We start from the raw sequence: 22,556 nt of genomic DNA on the forward strand, positions 1-22,556 counted from the left end.
GTTAGGAAAGTCTGTGTTAACAGAAAGCTGGCTATAGCTACACTGCTTACACTTTAGATTATGATGTAAGTAAATTGAAGTAAGAGATGGATACAAGCTGCTTGTTGCGATCTTAGCTGCCAGGTTAATAGGAAGTACCATGAGATGGTACTATAGTTCGCTTTAGAATCCATTAAATCTGTGATGCCTGTGTATTATATACAGGGCCGCCCAGAGAAATTAAGGGGCCCAGGGCAAAGAGTTAAAGTGGGGCCCTTGACCCAAGTTGTAAGGTGAAGACCAAAAAAAAAAAAAAAAAAAGGTCACAACCTGCTGGCAATGACAATAACTACCCATCACCAACCATATCTCCTTATCTATAAGCTTGCTACACTGCTCCTCTGAAGAATACTGTGACTGCTCTATTAGAGTATTTAGATCTGACTGCTCTATTAGAGTATATCGATCTTTTAAACAGGTATTCAGGGGGCCCTTCATGGGGCCTCATGGGGCCCCTTTCAGGCTGGGGCCCGGGGCAAAATGCCCCAGTTGCCCCCCCCCTGTGGGCGGCCCTGATTATATAATAGGTATTTGCCTAGACTGCAAGCTGTCTGTGGATCAAGTCACTGCCTGGCCTGGGATTTTTTTTCTGCATTCAGCATAGTTTTCAGTTACAGGTTTCTGACTCCCTGCTTCACAGGCTTACTGTTAGCCTCCTTGCCAGGTCCCTAGAGGGATAGTTGTCTAAAATAATAACCTACACACTTTGGGACCAAGCAAGTTTGGCCCAGATTTTTTTCCTATTCAGAGATGCATGAAGCCAAGCTTGAAACTTTTCACCCAGTAAAATTTTCCTCCACAAAAGTTTGGTGCATTGTGCATGTTCATGCAACTGATATGTGACAATTAACTGGATTTATTTTGCAGTCATTAACTTCAGTGCGTAATACCCTAAGCTTGTAATTTACTTAATGATGTGACTAATAAAAATTATTTAATTCAGTCCCTACATGCATTACCCCACATGATGTTCAAGTGTTGTTGATGGCCAGTGAACATTGATTTGAAGGTGTCCTAATAGATAATAGTTGATCATTTTGTATAATTAAGAGATTACCTCAAAAGATAATCACGTTTTGTCACTGGACTTGACCACTCCATTAAAAGAGTATTGCACACTTCTGACTGTTCTGTTATGATTAAACAGTTTACTCTCAATAATATTTACTGTTGCAGCTTGTTAAGCAATCAAACAATTTACAACATTTATGTTATTTCAAACAGATATAAAGTTTGTGGTTTTTCTAACAAACAAAATCTGCATAACAGAAAGTTCCCAACACAAGTGTTATCATTCTAGTTGTAGAGGGCATCATACAAGATTGATACCAATGATAAAAAAGTGGGTTGGTCAAGTCTGAACAGTAACCCATCAAAAAGGTTAAAGCACATTTGATATTGAGAGGAATCTTTATATCACAAAATTAAATGAAATTATTACAAATCATGCAATATTTATCTCCTAAAATAATTGATCTTTCATTGTTTATGATCGGTCATGTGACCAGGAGCATGTCCTGAATTTGGCTGCCACCAATGCTGTTGTCCCTGAGGTACGTTTCCATGACTACGCTGTTGTTGTTGAGGGGCAGATCTCGGTTGAGGTAGTCTATGTCGACCTAAAGCTCTTCTAACCTATACAGAAGACATATTGAACTCAAGATGAAGTTAGAGTTGGATAAGTGTACTCACCTGTTGTGATCTTGGCTGTGGTTGATAGGTGGTAGGAGGAGGAGGAGGAGGCATATGCTGTTGGAAAGAGAGGAGGTTCACTGTATCACATTATCTATTGTATGTAATATTTAAATGGAAACACAGATTGGTATGCTACTACTTGCAGTATGTTTCCACATGTGTGTGTGTGTGTGTGTGTGTGTGCGTGTGTACTAAAATAATATGTAACTATATTATTGGACATCAAGTTTTATTGCTTACATAAGTGATGTATTATGTAACATGTCACTATGTTTGAATGCGCACTTGTGTATGTCATAATGTCAACATGCGTATGACTATTACCTGCATACCACCAGCTGACATGTGTTGATTAACTTCTTCTGATAATTCACTAGTGGAACTAGTCCTGGATAACTGTAACAGTGAGAATGTACGTGAACAAACAAATTGGACTTTAATAATCACTTTACAGAGAACAGAAATTTCAAGAAATATACCTATTTGACCGGTTAATAGCTGCGGCTCGTATAATAGCCGCCTCCAGATAGTAGCCACTCCACAACCTAGAATTATTGTAATAAGAGCCGCCCTCAGATAAGAGCTGCGGCTTGTATCTGAACGTACTGTTGGCAAGTGTTGATAAGACACATTTGAAGCAGAAACCTGGCAAAGGAGTTGTTTTAAGCCAGGAAATATCGTTCTTGAGAAAAGTTAGAATGAATGACAGTATTGATAGATGATTAAACAAGGTCAGTCATCCGTGAATCCGTATAAATGCCGCGGGATGCTGCCACACAAGCCCATAGTAGCCGTCCTCAGATAGTAGCCGCAGGATTTTGCTTGCTGAAAGTTATAGTAGCCGCAACTATTAACTGGTCAAATACGGTGTATGTGACTCACTGAGCGAAAACCAGCCATTTTTGCAACATTCTATTTTGCTATTAAAACGTATTGAATAAACTGGGTAAAAATATGCATGCTAGTTCATTGGGAGTAAGAAAATCTTTGTTTTGAGTTTGTACAGCATATGGCTCATGAGTTATGGGCGCTTATGTACGATGCGGTAGAAATAAAGTTTATCATCGTCATTTATTGTTGAAATGACCTTCTTTGCCACACGAAGACGTACAGGGAAAACACTATACCTTGATCGATGTACCAGTTCATGGTGAACAGACTGAGCCAAACCCGTCTTCATAGCTCGTGAGTTATGATCAATTAAGTAAGCGCCTGTAATTTATTTGCCGTATTGTTGCTATATAAATCAAGTTTATTCCTGTCTCAACTGTCTATCGCTATAACTCCAAGACTATTCATCACAAAATGCTGAAACTTTGGCTGTCCACTCCTTTGTTTCTATAGATAACAGAGAAGCAATAAAACGGAATTTAAGGAATTTGGGAAAATGGTCGGTTTTTATTCAGCGGGTCACATATGTAATCAAGAGTTCATATATAAATGTACTGAGGAAAGTATCCTACTCAGGGCATATCATGAAGTTATGACGTAATGACAAGGTGTTTCGGCTTGTGATGTACATGTAGCCATAAAAGTACAAGAATTGTTAGTATTTTGCCACACTCACAAGTCATATTTGAAAATGGCCTGACAAGAAATGCCTACGCAGTTGTCTAAAGGTACTCTCATAGTTCATTGAGAAATGCTGAGAGCTCAAGTTAGTTCAGTTGCTAGCAACATTGTTATGCTGTTCTATCAATATTATGTACAATTAATGACACCATTTTCAATTACACAGCATCATTACTTCACGATATGCCCTAATAGGATACTCTCCTCAGTATATATATATATATATACACTATAAACCCTTGATGTAATTAAATGTATAGACTTCCCAATTGGTTAATTTATGCACCCACTATGTTTTCATATGGAAAATTTGTTTGATGCCTTATGACCTCAACACGTGTGGGTGAAAAGTTCCCAAAATTGTTCCTAGATAAAATTAGAGACTTATGCAAGAAATTTTTATCCCTCAAAAACCAAATCAGATTTTCAAAAAATTTTCCCGTACAATACACACGAATGGGAATTGATCTCTACACTAAAGAAACCTCCATACCATAAATAAATGAATACAGCGGAACCTCTTTATTAGGGTAGGGCTCTATTTTCTAAGGTAAAATGTATTAGACTAGACCTGTTGATACTACTTCCAATATTTTGTTAATCTTAAAAAACTAACCGACTGTTCATCACCAGTTATATTAAAGTGTGCTCCACTGGCTGTGTTGCTACTGAACATTGATGGATTGAAGAACTAAAAACCACAATACAATGATGCATGATAGATATACTGTATAGATAGTCATATCTCACCTGAGGCTGTCCATAACTGCTTGTGTCACTGCTACTATAGGAAATACAAATAATAAGTACCATCCAGTACAGTAGTACAGTATAGTAGGGGATCACAAAGACGTATGCTTTCCTGCCATAAAGTATCACTCAAAAACCAGCCTCACCTTTCCTCACGATGGCTAGGTAGCACTGGATAGACATAATCATACCCAAATGTTCCTTCAAAAGTCAACCCAAAACGCTTTGATGAGTTACTGCAGATAAATTTTATCCAACAAAATATTCTACTGACTAACTGATACTTTTAGCTCGGCTATGATAAACACTACGGGCTTGATTTCTTCACTGTTCAACATTACTTATGCCTTATTTTGTCCACCACAACAGTTACAATTGCATCATGGACTTAGGTTTGTCCTTCGTGTCCCATTTCTTTCTCCACAACTGTGTGGGTGTTAATTCGTAGGCAGCAATTATGGCTTCTTGGGTTGGCCATTACGAGAATCATCTGCAATTTTCGTAGTGAGTGGAGAGGTGCTTCTTGTACTATTCTTTATTTGTAGCGCTTTATAAGTACAAGCAATTTTAAACTAAAGTTAGGGACAAGGTAGTATTGCTGTAATAAAAAGTACTGGACCAGAGTAGTACGTAATGTCCAGATACTGTAAAACAATAAGAAGTGAATATCCCTACTGTGCATTTTACACTTGATTGTGAATCTTTTTTGTCCACTATTAAAATGCTAGCTAGCATCACATATGTAATACAATTCAGATATGTAATACAATTCACATATGTAATACAATTCTAGTTGATCATATTCATGAGTGAGATCATGAACTTCAGAAATCATGATTCTAATAATTATATTCACAAAAGCACAAGGGCTGTCTACTTACATTCCAGCTGCATCTACTATGATACACATCAATGGCATCAAGGTCTGGCGTAGCCACCACTAGACTATTTCACTTACATGCAGCTACGCCAGACTAACTCACAACAATAGTCTACTTTCATACATACATACACTTTCATTCTATAAGCAGTTAAAGCAGGCAACATCTCATATACAACAGAGAACAGCTCACTGAACTATGTATTCCAATATGTTGGTGTAATAATATTGTGAAACATGCACACCAGGAGATCGAAGCCGTACTGTGCTATGGCCGCCATAGTATAAGGGAGGATAAAAGTAAGACAATAGCACACGTACTGTATGGTTATCAATATGTCAAAGGTTTCTTATTCGAAGCATTTCTGTGAAAGAAGTAGGGCCACAGCTGTAGCCACTTGTCCACTACGCTTGACTGTACACATCAGGTAGGCAGTAGAAAAGTTAATATGTTGTTTTATAATTCTGCAGCAACTTGATGAAACTGTTTCAAGTTGATCTGAAGGCAATTTTGGACTAGATTTTACCTAACCAATACTGTCATGTCGTCGTCATGAGGGGAAATCGAGGCAGGTTTTTTGGGCTGTTAGTTACACATACATTGGTAAGCTTTAATATCAGGTAGGCATCCAACTTCATTAGCAACCCAGTGCATAATATGTACAGTATGCTTTCTTACCTTTTATCATGGGCCATGCCTACACCTCTGTCGTCCCTACTATACAGACAGTACTATCGTACTGTATGATAACAGGAAGAACATAGCTGAAAACAAAATGGCCACTTCACTATTCAGTAATTGAGGGTCAGGGTGCATGTTCAGTTGCACAATCAATAAATCTAGCGCCATTCTTTCCTTTGATGCAGTATGCGTTGGTTCACCGGTAAATGAACAAACAAGTACAAGAAATTGTACATTTGAGAAGGGATGATAAAAATAAGAAGTTATGAATCAAGGGAGGCCATCTAAGTACTTCACATGTAATCCATGACCATACTATTGACAGGGTGTATTGACTGAAAAACGTGCACTGCACATTAGGGCTGAGCGACACTGCCATTTTAGTATCATGATCAATACTAAAGCCACTATTCATGATACTGAATAGTTTACGATACTTACAAATAAGTCAATCATAGCTGGTGCTACATAGTGTATTCCTCAGTATTCCTGCAGGAAGTCTTTAAAAGTAGCATCAAACTAGCCACTGTCATCCTTGTTTACAGTAACAGTTATTGTAACACATGCTTTGAAGTTAAGTTATGGTGTTCACACCTCTCTTCAGGGGTAACCAGGTTATGACTTACAAGGATTCTTGAGCCTAGTACAGCATAACAAATGGATTTTTAATGACAATAATGTACAGGCATGGTATCACGATAGTTAATAACAAAATATGGCGATATCAATACTTTCAAAATATCGCGATATATCGATAAAACGGTAGTATCGCTCAGCCCTACTGCACATGTACATGGCCTCTCACTAGTTTCATGACTTTTATTTCAATGATCCCTACTCAAAGTGAATTAGTAAAGAGAACATTTGGCTTGTTTCAATTGTCTGTGTGTCTCGATTAAACATAAGAGTGTCAATGTGAACATGCATATGCATGCATTTGTGGTGTGTGTGTGTGTGTGTGTGTGTGTGTGTTGATGGCTTGTATGTGTGTGTGTCCATAGTGTGCATGTATGTGTGTCCATGACACATGGAATCAATTATGAATATGACAAGGAACAGAATGAAAAAAAGAAAGAACACAAAGTAACACAAGTTTTTGCCCAGTACACAGTTTAATGTACCTTGGTTGGCTGCTGCTAACACCAAACGTGTAGGATGTTTGTACTGAGGAGGAAATGGCTGTGCTTGGTAGAGATTGTTGGTATCCAGTAGACAATGCAACTTGCTGTACTTCACCAATAGGTCCCTGCTGTTGCTGTTCTTGTGGATGGAGAAAGTTTTGATGTTGCTGCATTTGATTTTGTTGCTGAATATGATTTTGCTGCTGCTGCTGCTGTTGTTGTTGCCACATGTAATCATGGCCACCTAACTGTTGTCCAGCATTTAACGGACCATTTGATTGTTGTTGTTTAGCTGGTTGTGTGTCATCCTGCGTCACTTGTGTTGTTCCTTGAGGAGCACTTGGTTGTGACTGCATGTTGCTATCATCAAGTGTTTCTAGACTACTCTGCGTTGACCCTTCAGTGAACTCTGTATTAGTGGCAGCTGTAGGACAATAAACATCATTGTGTTAATACATGCCACACGAACACACACACACACACACACACACACACACACACACACACACACACACACACACACACACACACATGGTGTACTAGGCACAAAGAAGTTCCCAGAGAATACAGCAGTGTTGTTAGCAGCAATTGGAGGTGCCATCGGTAACATGGAGGCGGGAGGAGGTGGAGCATTACCAGAACTACCAGATGGCTTCAAGATGTTCACATACTCACGACCACCTGTAATCAAACAAAATAACAGTATCCACAAGCTTCTCTTATTTAATTTCAAGATTCTTTATTGGTACACAGCAAACTAAAAGTCAGACTATTCTTGGATGCATGTAATAGAGTAACCACTTAGTAAGCATGAGGTAGTTCTACTGCGCAGTCCACACTGCTGTCATATACAAACACGGAGATTCGTATTCAATAGCCTTACTTGATTTTTTCACCCTTCGTGAATATTTATTCTGATCTGGTGAAACCATAGGAGGAGGATTACTGCTAGTATCATCAGTATTGGTAGTAGTGGTAGAGGGCACGGTAGGTGGCATTCCTGTTGCAATTGGCTGATTGGTGCTGGTTGCAGGTGTTGAGCCACTCCCCCTCAGCTCAGTATCACTGGGTGGTGCTGCAGGACCAGCATCAACCTGTGAATATGTCACATTAAATGGACATAGCACTAGAACCACTTTAGTTGATTGTTGGTTCAGATTGCACGAATAAGTTATATTTCATGACCTCATTAATTAAGCCATCTCAATATAGTGACAATGACAAGTAGGTCCCAATATTATAACTAAGATGTACTTCATGACCTCATTACATGTCAAGTGAAGTCCCAAACATAGCTGACATGTATTTTGTGGCCTCATTAATAAGACCACCTTATTACGGTGACCATGTCAAGTAAGTACCAACATGGCTAATATAGCCCCATTTTTGTTCCATGGTATGTTCCGCCGGAAACCCAATGGTAGATTATCCATTTCTTGTAAATAAAAAAGTCGAACTAGACTCACCTCATCATCAGGGTCTGTATTAACCCACTGTTTGCTGGCCTCGTCCCATACAATCTATGAATGTGACATGTACTGGGTCTATACTTTGCCATCGTATGAATTGACTGACCTTCTTTTTTCGATCATCCGGTAAGTGTATTTCGCCTTTTCGTTTGGGTAACAAGGAGGAGATAAAATTTCCAATTCCCCAACCACCACCAGTGCCGGGCTTTTCCTATAATAATTAGCTTCTTAAAAAAACAACTACTAAAATGACATTTATTTAGTTACTTTGGTTTCATCTTTCTTTTTCTCTGTCTTAGCATCTTTATCTTCTGTTTTGTTTTCTAAAAAGTTAAAATATTACAGTATACCTACAATTTAAGGTTACGGTATAGTCACGGGCAATCATTCAAATTAATTTGAATGCCTATTGATACTTTTTGAGAAGGCCATAAAACCAGTCTACTGAGTCTAGCAGCCTGAAAGGTTTAAAGTGAACACAAAGCCCATGTTTTTATGTCACTACATTGTAGTTTGAGGCAGGTGGAACACTACAAGTTGTTGTAGCAAGACAGGTAAGCCATCCCGTACATCGCTCAGCTTCAGTGGTCACTACCATGTTTTTCTGCCGCCAAATGCAGCAAAAGCTGTAGGTTCTATGGGCAGTTCTGGGACATGGTAATACTGTACATTAAATTTATTAGGTCCTGTGGAAGCGTTTTTGGCATATTTCTTCCCAGTGACAGAGATACAAGCCTTCAAAGAGCTTGTTTCACTCGAAGAAACTACTAAAAGTTTAAAGAAATGTCTTCACAAACAGTAACTTAAAATATCGCTTCCACAGGACCTAGATATTTTAGTTGCTTAGTTACTTGTGTCAAAATTATAGGGATTCAGTAATCTGTTAGTCTGGTTTTTGGCGGCCGTTTTTGAAAAAAACATCGCTCTATCATGGACCACACACCCAAGAACAGTTGTTGTTCTGCAGTATAAACAAACAAGTACAAATAGTTGTATTACTTCCCAACAGGTTGGTGAAATTATTTATCACTCGCCTGGTTTACAGCAGGTTCTGTAATTTGTTCCGCCCACACATTTTAAAGTATACTATAACCTTAACTTAACTGACTATCTTTACCAACAAAACATTTAGTAACATATCACAGACAAGGCACCTTTACTTATCTCCTTTTCTGATGATAATTTCTTTTCTTGTGTGCTAGGCTGAGTTGGTGGTTGAAATGGTACAGCTTGAGACACACCAGCTGTAGAATGGGTGACAGCTGGCTGCATGGGACCTGAAGACGTTAGGAAGCTGTTTGACATAGGGTGTCCTGTAGGAGGGTACAATCCGGCAGGTTGTTCAGAAGTAGCAACAGCACTGTAGTTATACGAGGCTTCACTAACACTTGGTACACTTGATAAAGTCTGCTCACTACTGTGACCTGAGACTTGGAGGTTAAAGTTTTCATTAGCTGGAGGAACTTTGGTGTCTCCATGAGAGAAAGGTGGAGCACTAGTAAACATCTCTGTATTGTGTGAAGTGATATTACTCAGTTGTCCACCTGTAGCAAACTGATTGGTGACATTATTATCAGTGTACATGTAGTTGGAACCACCAAACTGTGGTACTGTGTTACCAGGTGGAGCAGCATTAGTTGCCTGTTGCGCATATTGACCTCCAGACCACTGAACGGTACCATCATCGGCAGAAACAGCAGCAGTAGCTACGGTACCTGTAAAGTTACTGTATGGTGCCATAGTTGTAGTAAGTTGATTAGTAAACTGTCCTCCAACATTGGATGACATTGGATTACCCACTGACAAAGGAAACTCTTGCTGTTGCTGTTGGTGCTGTTCCTGTTGTACTGCATTAAACTGCATGTATTGATCTTGTGCTAATGTAAGATGAGCATTGTCTGGTTCATCTACTCCTCTATGATCGACAACATCACTTGATACAATTCCTTGAGCACTTGCAGTAACTATTGAGGAAGCAGCAGCAGTAGACATTGTTTGTGTCTGGGTGATGAATGCTTGGTTAGGATGAAGGAAGTTGCTACTACAAGTTTGGATGTTAGGTAGTCCAACTGTTGGTGGGTTTTGTTGATGGCCACTAGCTGTACTGAAGGTTGGGCTGACTTGTGAACTCCGATTTGAAGGTGTCCTGATAGCATAAGTCTAAACAATAAGCAAATAAAAATAACAGCAAACAGCTGTGTGTGTGTGTGTGTGTGTGTGTGTGTGTGTGTGTGTGTGTGTGTGTGTGTGTGTGTGTGTGTGTGTGTGTGTGTGTGTGTGTGTGTGTGTGTGTGTGTGCATGCGTGTCTGTTTGGGCTAACCTGTCCTATCCGCGGGTCATTAGCTATTCCCTGCAGTTGCACAATCCACGAAGACACTTCATTCTCTACCAATCCAGCTGGACTATTCCAATGATGCAACTTGACAGAAAACTAAAACCAGAAGAACAACAGACACCATTATATATACGTTTCAACATGACTCCTTGCATACCTCGGTCAACAAGTGAATAAGACTTGCTGAGAAAAGGTCCGGCTTCTTGGACACTTGTTTAGAAATAGACTCACAATATTTTAATGCCTATGGTAGAGACATGAAATGTACAAACATCTCTTGAAAATGGACAAGGGCAAACCTTATCAACAATGCCTGCTTCCACAAGTCTGAAAGCATGAAGAAGTTTAAGAGTCTGAAAGTGGACCAGAGTACCTTCATGTTTCCCCAGACCCAACGCATACTCATAAATCTGTAGAACACAAATAAATAAATAAAATAACAGCACACACAGTCCACATGGTAACAAAAGATTATGTACAGTGGATACTTTATTATCCAAACTATTCCTCAATTGAAGTATTTTGTAGCCAGTATGTTCTAGAGTAAAATGTAATGTAGGTGGGGGTTACTATTCAGTGGACTGGACTACTGGACTGGAACACTGGACTGGACTACTGGACTGACATATTTTTGGTTTTTGCACATTCTGTGGTTGGATTTACGGAACCTTGCTAGTAAGCACCCTTAGGGCACCTGCAGCCCACTTCTAAATGCTGAAGACGAACAGTGGAATACGCGAAAACTGTCTCTTAATAATTTCGCTGCTGTTTATTATGCCACTATACAACACTTATTCCTTACCCTGGTGTGTAGTAATTGAATGTGACAGCAATAGTTAACCAGCAATCAACTAGCCAGTAGACAATAACTTTCAAGATATCCTTAGAGCAAGCTTGAGGAGCAAGCGAGCCTCGCCAGCATGGCCAGACCTCTAGACTTGCCTCTAGTTCGGTGCAGGGGAGTACCAATTAGAGATTTTTCAGTATAGGCACTTATAATCTTTAATAGATAAGCCCCTGCACTGAGACAGAAGTCTGGCAGCGAGACTAGCTTGCTTGCTCCTCAAGCTTGCTCTAAAGATATAACTCGAAGGATACCGTCTACTGGCTAGTTGATTGCTGATTAACTATTGCTGTCAAAATCAATTCCCTGCACTGCCTGCAGCATTACTACACACCAGGGGGGTAAAAAATAAGTGTTGTATAGTGGCATAATGAACAGTAGCGAAATTATTAAGATAAGAGACAGTTTTCGCATATTCCGTTGTTCGTCTTCAGCGTTTAGAAGTGGGCTGCAGGTGCCCCAAGGATGCTTACTAGCAAGACTCCATAAATCCAACCATATAATGTGCAAAAATCAAAAATATGTCAGTCCAGTAGTCCAGTCCACTGAATAGTAACCCCCAATGTAGGTTCTGTTTTACATACCTACAACAAAACAGCCAAGCTCTAAAAAAATAAAATAAAAATGGTGCAGCCCCCCAAGAAGCTATGACAAAATCAAAAGTGGCGGCCAAATTAACATCATTGCATACTTTTGCTTTCACAAAACTTTTCACCATGGCTTTTTTGGGGGCCACACTTTTTTTCACAGTTTGTTCATTATGGTACAGATTAGGGCTGAGCAATACTACCGTTTTAGCGATATATCGCGATATTTTGAAAGTATCGATATCACGATATTTTGTTATTAACTATCGTGATACCATGCATGTACATTACTGTCATTAAAAATCCATTTGTTATGTAGTACTAGGCTAAGAATCCTTGTAAGTGATAAAGTCCACCCACCTGGTTTCCCCTGCAGAGAGGTGTGAACACCACAACATAACCTCAAAGCATGTGTTACAATAACTGTTACTGTAAACAAGAATGATAGTGGCTAGTTTATCACCTATAAGGACTTCCTGCAGGAATGTTGAGTAATACAGTATGTAGCAGCAGCTATGATTGACTTACTCATAAGTATCGTGAACTATTCAGTATCGTGAATAGTGGCTTTAGTATTGATCGTGATACTAAAATGGCAGTATCGCTCAGCCCTAGTACAGATATCACTTCTTTTTGTGTGTGTAAACCTCCTATCTTGCCTATAGCTGGCAAGGGGCCTTGCTTTTATCTGTCTAGTTTCTCTTCTACAGGAATAGCTAAGTGGGATAGAAGAGAAACAACTTGTTGTGCTAATTGTCAATTTTTATTATGAGGTAAATGTGTATTTGTTCACTGAACATTCTATAAGGGTGACTGTTCTATTAGAGTGATTGCTCTATTAATTACAGTATCTCAATCACATTAGTGTAATAAAAAATATTAATTTAAAAATGAAGTAGGGTTCCAGTGATAAAAAACAGTGGAACAAGAGATGATGGTAGCTATGAGGGAAGATGCTTAGCTACTTGGCATTGTAGCAATGCGAGAAAATCCCTACTTTGTCATTTTTTAATCGCTGGAACCTTTTTTCATTTTTAAATTATTGCACTAGTTTGCTAACTTTTTGTTAGAACACAGCTATGAAATACACATGTGGCTGTGACTGCTGTATTAGAGTTCTCGCACTGCTACTGTAATGGATGTGGCACAACGCCTTGTTTTCCTATGGAGCTAAACTGTTGTCGTGACATGTTCTGATTGAAGGGGAATGCAGCGTAGCTGTTACAGTCTCAGCTTAGCTGCTACAGTCTGTGAAGCGCCTCAAATAGTTTCATGGCATTTAAATATGCTCTTCAACAAAAGTGTCGATAAGGAAAATTAATGCCTTAGTATGGTTTCCATGAAGAAGAAAATGACCATTTAACTGAAGATAAAAGCAAAGTGCAGAAAGCAGGCATTCGTCGGAACTACAAAAGGTACATCCCACCAGTGAATTTGTTGTTGTGGCATAAAATGGTGGCCGTGTGCTGCTTCATTTGGCCTCTAGCTTTGCGACTGTGATCAGGAAAGCAGGCAGGCAGTCAAACAAAATTTCAAGTTATGGCGGTTTAAAAAAAAATTCAATATCCGGATGCCTATAATTGTTTTCTTGTTTTTAATGCTGTAATTGATGCTAAACAGAGCACGACTATTCCATAAAGGTAATTTTTGCTGCGTATGATATTTCCATGATGGTCTACCAAACAGTATGACTGTACTGTTTGATACACATGTTAGGCTTTTGCATTATAACTCCATACTGTTACTCCAATATATTTGCAACCACAAATGTGTTTAGTTATGGTGAATCAACTTTGTTACTATTAGCTATTTCCTGTAAAATCCATCATTTTTTATGTGTCTCCATCATTGTGCTTTGTTTTTTTTTTTGTTATAACTTCATAGCTGTTACTTTGATTTCTACAAAGCCACAAACGGTTTGAGGTTAACTGGTTTACCTATCCATATACTGATTTTCAGCTTCTTCCCATAAGTGATTTACTCTGTAGTATTAGTGTTCGTTTCGTGATTAATTGCAAATAACTCCACAACTGTTTATCGTATTCAAACCAAACTTGGTACCAAGATAGGCTTTTAATCACCCTTAATGTGTGCCAAATTTCAAGGCAATTGAACAATATGTTTAAGTTTTGTGTCAGCTTTTATAAGTGTGTGAAGAGATGAAGACAAAAAAAGGAAAGACATAAAGAAATTGAGCTGATTTTTGAAGGTAGGAATGCCAGGAGCAACTATACTAAAAATTGGCAAACTGGACTAATTCATTGAGATTTTTTTGGCTCATACAAATTGAGTACCACTGCATTGTACAGCAGAAAAAGATTAATAAAAGAAAGTGAAGAAAATGCAAATTTATACCAACTTATGTTAAATTTTCCATTGGAAGTTCAAGAAGTAAGGGAACATTTCAAAATCTATCAAACTCCCAGACAAAAATTTCCTTCACAAACACTAACTCAAGGTTAACCATTTCTTTATAAGGACCCTCCAAATGAAGACTATAAATGTCTTTTTAAAGATTTCTATATAACACATGGACAGTCATATCAATGGACTGACTCAAGGACAGACAGACAAACACAAGGATATACACAAAAGGGTGGACAAAGTCAGACATACAGTACCCGTGTACACAAACAAAAGGACATACACACAAACACACAAGATGGACAAGTACTGACCTCAGTTTTCCACAATATTGATGGATCTTGTGAGGACATGATTGATTGGTGGGTATGGTCAATGCCAAGGAGGGAAAATTTACACTGGGTGTCGTCCCATTGGCTGAGTTGAGCCCCACCCACATGGTAGCAAATGTGAGCAGCAGACAAGTGAGTTCGAGACACTAGGAAGATAGGTTATATACGTACAGTGAGTAACAGTGACATGTACACACACACACACACACGCTACACTACACACTATGCATGCACTACAGTACATCACACACCACATACACTTACATAAAGAATCTCCTAAGGTGATAATAGAATTATTAACATGATCTGGTGAAGATGAAAGAGACTGGTTAGACATCATCATAGCAAGATGTGACCGCCAATTGCCTGCCCTCACCAAGCCCTCTGGCTGTAAGGAAACATAATGTTACTAGCGCACTGCAATTGTACTTTTTTTTCCCAAATGACTGTTCTATTAGGGTGTTTTGCCACATGCTATGACATGCACTCTACTAGATAGTAAATTTGTGTTATGCACTATATAGGATACTTTGTATGTGTAGTGTATGTGTGTGTGTGTGTGTGTGCGCGCACGCGCGCGTGTGTGTGTACGCGCGTGTGTGTAGTGTGTATGTGTTGTGTGCATGTAATCACTGTGATGAAATAGGAATGGATGGTATTGCATTTTTGAAGAATGGTACGGTATTAGGAAAAAATACTTCGGTATCACTAAATACCTTTTAATTTCACTCTTAAAAACATGGGTAAACTATTATTTACACTTATACCCACACTGTGCTAGTAGTAAAAGTTATCTTAATTAAAAGGAAGTATCCCAAAAAGTAAAATAAATAAATAAACAAACAAACAAACACATAGTCCGTAGTGTAAATTACCATGGTTATATGGGGCTTGACTTCATGTATAGCCACTAAACCACCAAAATTTTAATTATTACTTTAAATGTGGCATTCAGTATTTTTAGAAAACCCACATTGGTATCTGAAAAATGCCTTTATTAATCGCTAATACCTAAATGCCTCCCAATCCTATGATGCAGTACAGAAGTGTACAATAGTGGGTATACATGCATGATTACAAATGGCAACTACACAGTACACACCTTAACTGCTGAAGGTGTACGTCCCAACATCAGAGTGTAGTAGGTGTTCAATGGATCACTAGTCATCATACTGGCTGTGAATCTGTTGACTACGTATGTCCGACCTTGTTCCTCCATGCCGCTAGCCAGCATTAACGCGTGACCCCACAATGACCTGCTACAAGCATATTCCAAAGCATCCTGTGATGGATGAACGAACACACGTCATCACAATACATTACACATACATACTACACAAACACCTACACACTTCTGGGTATACACATAGTGCACAAGCATGACATACATATACACACACAATGGCACACTACTCACCTTTCTTCTTCCTTCCAGCAGAAGCTTACGGTAGCCATCCAAGGAGGTAGCAGGATCTGGTGTGGGTTGAATAGCCAGAAATTGTGAAGAAGGCTCCTCATGGAGTAACAGATCAGTGATATCACTTGGTACCACCACCTGGTTAGCAGACACATACACACAGTACATGAACAGTGGAATAAGTGTGTTGGACTATTATATATACCAGGGAGTGCACTTTTACAATGTGTAAGGAATAATATGCTGCGTTGATGAGCACGTGTGTGTAGTGTGTGCATTGTGTGTGTGCACGCGTGCGTGTGATCTCAGGATAGCTGGCTTCAAGTTCAAGTGTGTGTGTGTTGTGTATGTGTTTGTGTGCGTAATTCTTAGAACATTCACTATTCCTCTTACCCCATTTTGCCTACACAATAACACCAACAGCTTCCACAACAAAGCCTCATCGGGATCATGTACTGTTGCCACTATAGACAGTTCATCAGTTTGCTGTTCATCTTCATCCCTACTGCATGACTCAGCCTGTCTGGTGGCAAATCGGACTACTTCACTTTTTGACGTATCTCCACTGAGAATAGATAACACATGGAGAACCACTTGACCACAACATCAGACACACCAATATGTCACACTATTTATTACAGCATGTACTATCACAATGAAATTTATGTACACACTACAAAAAAAAAAGAAGAAAAAAAGTGAAGATGTATTGAAAACTTTGTACACAAATATTGGGATATTCTACTTGATGAATAGTGTGGAATGAACACCCACAATCAATTCTCGTAAGTGAGCATACATAAGAGAACACCCAACAATCAAACCCTTGAACATTCATAAATTCAAAGGTCTGATCTGTAAAGAACAATGCAAAGTTTCACAGTGCAAAACTTATCAATATAGCAAGGAATTAATGGTAGGCACAATGTGTCCTTTATAAAAGTACTGTCTACAATTCATGCAGGAGTGGTGGTACTCTCAAGTATCATACTGTTGAATTGAACATTTTCAATTGTCAAAATTTTCACTCCCTGCTATACAAGCTTTCGGTAGGCCCCTAGCGGTACAGTAGTCAATCAATACTTACACAATGAGAGGGCCTGGGAAGGACTGCACTGCCTGACGGAATGACACCAGCTCTGGTGTATTGACCTATTAAACAGGACACAAGTTATGACACATACAGACACTGTTACATAGCATGAGTCACACTAGTTACTACACAAATAAGACAACTACTTTATATTCTCTGCCAAACAATTTGCTAGAGGGAAACCTCACTAGCTACCATGTCTTTAAAAAGTGACCATGAGCAGGTCCAGGTGTACTTCATGAACTAGACCACCTCATTATAAGTGACCATGTCAAGTAGGCCCAACATCACTAAGATTAACTTCGTGACCTCATTACCATGACAACCTTATCATTGTGAGGCCACATTGCTTGGTGTGATATGTGGTTGAAGTTTCACTGTAATTGTATACATGTGCCACATGTATTCACAAAGTGATGAAACAAACTTATATAAACAAAGCAAAACAACATATTAACACTAGAACTGTAAACACCACTGAAAAGTTTCATAATTTCATAGGATAACAGAAGTACACAAACATGACACACACTGCATTTACACATGTACTATGTTATGCTACACACACACATGCGCGCACGCGCGCACACTACACACATAGACAGACACACTACCTGTACACGGTTAATCTCAACACTGCGGTGATCATGAGATGGTGTTACAGATATTAATTGACCTGCTCCACTAAACCGAGCCACCACATGTGGGTGAGCAAACATTAGAGGTGTCTCCCGTGCTGGTATGACAGCTACAAAAATCACCTTATTAAAACTGGTGTGTTATGAGCACACTACAAACACACAACTATTTCTCTATAGGGTACAAGGGTGTGAGCAGAATATGCTTATCTGTTGGATAATTATATTAGGGTAAAGAAATTATATTAAATAGGCTCTTACATGACTGAAGCCAAATCACTACACACGAACTATATTATTATGGTTAACAGGTGGTACTATGATGATATTATATTATTATTATTATTAAAATGGAATTATGGTGGTCTTTCAGTTTCTATACTTAGTCTATAGAGAACAAAGATTTACTGGGGAGTGCTTAATAGTACAGGGAGTCACCCTTTTAATAAGACCACCTCAATGTAACTGTGTGTGTGTGTGTCAAGTAGGTCCCAAGTATAGCTTAGGTGTACTTCAATGACCTCATTATAGTAACTATGTTAAGCAGGTTCCAAACACAACTAAGGTGTACCTTATCAACACATCATTTAGTCTTAACCCTATTAAGAACCCATAACCCTGAGGTTCAAACTGACTTACGTTCAGCTGGTTGAACTGGGAGCTCTGGTTGCTGCTGATACTGATTGTAGTAGTAGCTAACTTCACCATCAGTATAGCCACCACCGGTCTGGTTTGCATATTGCTGCTCAGTGGGGTATGCCTCAGGATACTGCTCTGAATACTGGTCAGGATATTGTCCATCATACTGAGTGGTATCAGGGTAAGGAGGATACACAGGTAAATTCTCATCACCATAAACATTGCTGGCTTCAAAATGATCCCTCGGGCCATAAATAGCAGATGCCTCATGAGTAGTGGCTGTAGTGGTAACATGTGCTTCTGTTTGCGGTTGCTGATGTGGATATTGTTGCTCAGTTCTTTCACCATATTCTCTTTGGTCTGTGTAGTGCGAGGTGTCATCGTGATAATACCTCTGAGTATTGCGATCTTGGTAGTACATGTATGAGTCTGCATCTACTGGTCTTCTGTCATAAGCATCTCTACTGTGCCTTCTATCTGGATAGTCTTGATATTCACCATAAGACGCAGGGGGATATCTACGACTATCATGATAATGTGGCTGCTCCCTTCCATAATGTTGATCCCTTTCGTGATAGTATCTGTCATCTTCATAGTAGTAAGGATCGTCTGTGTACCCTCGTTGGTGGTATCTGTGTGGCTCAGGTCTACCTCTGTAGTAATAGTAATCGTCATGAGGGTGGTAGTAATCGTAGGGCATTCTGCTGTGAGGTCTAGATGGGGGATAGTAGCCTCTATCATCTTCCATGTACTGCCCACCACCTCCACGGTGGTATCGATAGTCATAGTCAAACTGTGATTGTTGATCCGCATGACGATGGTCTTGATAATGGTACGGTTGTTGATGATCATGGTGCGGTTGCAGATGATCCCGATGCAGTTGTGAATGATCATGATGTAGCTGCTGATCATGATGTAGCTGTTGATCATGCAAATGTTGACTCCTCTGTTGATTTCTCTCTTGTAGTTCATCCCTACTAATGGCATGTTGTTGGTGCTGGATTTCTTGTTGTTGAGTTGAAGATGTCACAATAGGAACAGATGAAGGTAAAGAAACATGGCCATCTTCTTGTTTAGGAGTGCTAGTCAATGTTGCTTGGGTGACAGGCAACCTACTCACAGCTGGGTTAGCTCTAGGGGTAGTCAGTATTTGATTGTCCATACTGGTTGTAGTGACAGGATCACTACTAACAGAAGTTGTAGCTTGAGTGAACAGTGCTACAGGTGCTTTAACTTTATGCTCCAGTGTGCTGGTAACTGCTGGCAGAGATGTCTTCTTCTCATCAAAACTTTTCGGTGATGGCAATACTATCTTGTATGGTGAAGTGAGGATTGCAGCATCGGGGCTACCCAGTAAAGATGAAACACTCTGAGCACCAGATGAACCATGCAATTGATGCTCCTGTCTCTCACTACTAGTTGCAGGATACTCAACAAAAGCAGATGTTGGAGACTGTGTCACGGGTGATGTTAAAAACTGCCGCTCGATGGCATCCCCGGCTTGCTCCATGGCAGCATTATTTACTGCAACAACATTACCACTTTTTGGCTGTCTTTGAGTGGTAGTTGTGGAGGTGTGCTCGGCAGCAATAGATTGTGGAGCATTTGACTGTGACAAGGAGATGGATGATTGTAAAGATGGTGCAACAGTTTGTGACACAGCCGCTGGATTAGAAGAATATGAAGTAGGGTGTACCACAGTTGAGGACACAGGATGGGAAATACTTGACTGTGATGGGGGGACAGAATAGGATAAAGTTGTCTGTGGTGGGGGTATATTATTTGGCATGATTGGCTGCGATGTGGACATAGTCTGTGACACAGCTGGCAATGACGAGGACACAGTATGTGTCATAGACAATTCTGGTGACAGTACAGGTTGTGACACAGTTGACTGTGGTGGGGGCATAGTGAATGGCATAGATGTGGACTCAGGATTTGACACAGCTGGTAGTGAAGAGGACATAGTCTGTACCATAACCAACTCTGGTGAGAGAATGGGTTGCGACATGGTTGACTGTGGAAAGGACAAAGGATGTGACATAAACGAAGATGTAGGGTATAGCGAAGTTGGTAACAAAGATGATGCAATGCTTGCAGTAGACACTGGCAAAATTGGTGGCTGTGGTTCCGATTGTGATGTGGACACAGGATGAGACATAGCAGGGAGTGAAGCGGACATGAGTGGGGGAACAGTCATACTTCCTACCACACAAGTTGTTGGAAACATCTGTGCTCCAGTTTGCAAGCTAGCAAACAAATCAGTGACTTGTGCAACATTTGTGTTTACCATCTCATCACTAACAGGCTGTGTAGCTAGTGTCTGAGGTATCCCACCAGCCATACTGCTCACATTAGAAGGATCTGTTACCGCCAAACCAAAATCTGCATTAGTTTGTAAAGTTGGACTAGGTTCAGACGGTTGAAAGACATCAGTGGCAGACACGGTTCTGCTATTAGGCAGCGTCATGCCATGAATCTTGGACTGCTCCCCATTGGCATTAGTTAAATCAGCATTAGTGGGCAGAGATGAAAAGTTGGTGGGTTGGGCTGCAGCAAGTTGTTGCTGATCAATCACAGCATTGGTAAAACTGTTAGTAGAGCCTAGTGATGAGTAATTTCCACCAGCACTAAGAAATTCATCGGCAGCCTGCCCAGAAACTATATCAGCATTCGTTAATACATTAGTGTGTGGCGTATCTTGAATGTAAGTATGAGCATTTGTCTGTGGAAGAATACCAGACTGAAGAGATGCCAAAGGAAGGTCTGCATTAGTGAGTGCATTAGTTACACCCTCTGGATGATGTTGTGCTTGTGAAAAACTTGTTAAACTTGATGGTGCACTAGTTGTAGGGGAGGAAACACTCACAGAAGACTCTGGACGACTACTTGGGCTAGAATAAGAAAGACAATTAAGTTGAGGATTTAATAACGCATTTGTCATCTGTTCTTTGTTAGTATCAGACAAGGAATAACTCTCATCATCATGAAAAAGTTTGTTGTCAATTCCAGTAGTTACATAACTAGGAGAGAATTGTTGACCAAGTTCAGTACTCTGTACAGCAGCAGTATTATTGCCAATGGTAGTGGTAGCTTGTGGTTCAACAGTGCTATCTATTAAAGAAGGATTATTATCATGTTCTAGAGGTGTCTGTACATTTGTTACTCCTGTTGATGTAGCTACTACAAAATCACTTTCTGTGGTCGATGGTAGTGTAACATTTGGAAAGGACTGTACAGGTAAAGATAACGGAACTGACATCGGATCCTTTGTCGTTGCAACCATAAAAGGTGTTTGCATGAAACTGTCTACATGAGGAGTTGTACTGGCGGTTATTTGGCTGTCAAATACATTAGATGTTTGAGTTGCAGCAAACTGAAAAGGATCATTTTCATTCCCACCACCAAAATATGAAGCAGTCGATAAAGAAAATGTTGATGGTTGAAATGATGCAGCAAGTCTCTTGGACTCTTCCATTACCGCTAAAAGTTTCAATGCATCAAATAGTAAATGCAAGTGTGCATTAAATAGAAACACACTAATTACTTTTATTCATTGATTTTTTTTCTTTTTACGCTGACCATTTTAACAGTTAGAATGTTAGGTACACACTCAAGACTAACCTTACGCGACTGGTTTTGTTTCGCTTCAGTGGCAGTCACTGTTCACGATGACAAAGAAGCCCCTTGACTACAACCGAGTATCCAAGTTACTTACTGATAAATCAGTTGATATCAGTTTAGGAAGCCTAGGAGCTCTCAGCGTTTATTTCCTCGGCTTTTGTGCTTAGAGGAACTCTATCTTAAACCGATATGAATTTCTTGAAATATCATGACGTGTATAAATACCATGACGTGTATAAATACCATGACGTGTATAAATACCATGACGTGATAAATACCATATCCCGCATGTCCGTGTTACATCCGTGAATCCAATACAATAAGTGCCCACGTAAACTCTGTCTTTTCTCATGCTCATGGCACGAGTAGCTATCGCAAGTCACTTTAGATCATGATCAGCAAATTCAGCTACTGAGACTTAGCTAGTTGGCACTGTAATGCACTTGTCAATTTCATGCCCCACCCCGGGGGAAC

General features: G+C 39.7%; 1 protein-coding gene across 3 annotated transcripts; it reads right to left on the reverse strand.

Moving 5' to 3' along the window:
* Window positions 1-1,430: 1,430 nt before the first annotated feature.
* On the reverse strand, window positions 1,431-22,289 carry LOC136265600 (protein transport protein Sec16A-like). 3 transcript variants are annotated; one of them, XM_066060478.1, is made up of 24 exons: window positions 22,083-22,289; window positions 18,459-21,941; window positions 17,796-17,929; window positions 17,176-17,240; window positions 16,482-16,653; window positions 16,089-16,226; window positions 15,774-15,953; window positions 14,936-15,059; window positions 14,654-14,817; window positions 10,844-10,954; window positions 10,702-10,788; window positions 10,530-10,640; window positions 9,363-10,368; window positions 8,476-8,531; window positions 8,315-8,419; window positions 8,206-8,259; window positions 7,623-7,833; window positions 7,280-7,420; window positions 6,740-7,163; window positions 4,057-4,090; window positions 3,923-3,997; window positions 2,059-2,130; window positions 1,732-1,788; window positions 1,431-1,674 (listed from the first exon to the last, which is right to left on the reverse strand). In XM_066060478.1, the coding sequence occupies exons 2-24, from the start codon at window positions 21,934-21,936 to the stop codon at window positions 1,519-1,521; spliced, it is 7,155 nt and encodes a 2,384-aa protein (XP_065916550.1). In that variant the 5' UTR covers window positions 21,937-21,941; window positions 22,083-22,289; the 3' UTR covers window positions 1,431-1,518. The 3 variants fall into 3 exon arrangements, with proteins under 3 accessions (XP_065916550.1, XP_065916549.1, XP_065916548.1); XM_066060477.1 differs by having other exon boundaries at window positions 4,057-4,087; window positions 7,271-7,420; XM_066060476.1 differs by having other exon boundaries at window positions 7,271-7,420.
* Between the last annotated feature and the right edge of the window lie 267 nt (window positions 22,290-22,556).

This window comes from Dysidea avara, chromosome 9 (genome assembly GCF_963678975.1).
Source record: "Dysidea avara chromosome 9, odDysAvar1.4, whole genome shotgun sequence".
NCBI classification, from domain to species: Eukaryota; Metazoa; Porifera; class Demospongiae; order Dictyoceratida; family Dysideidae; genus Dysidea; species Dysidea avara.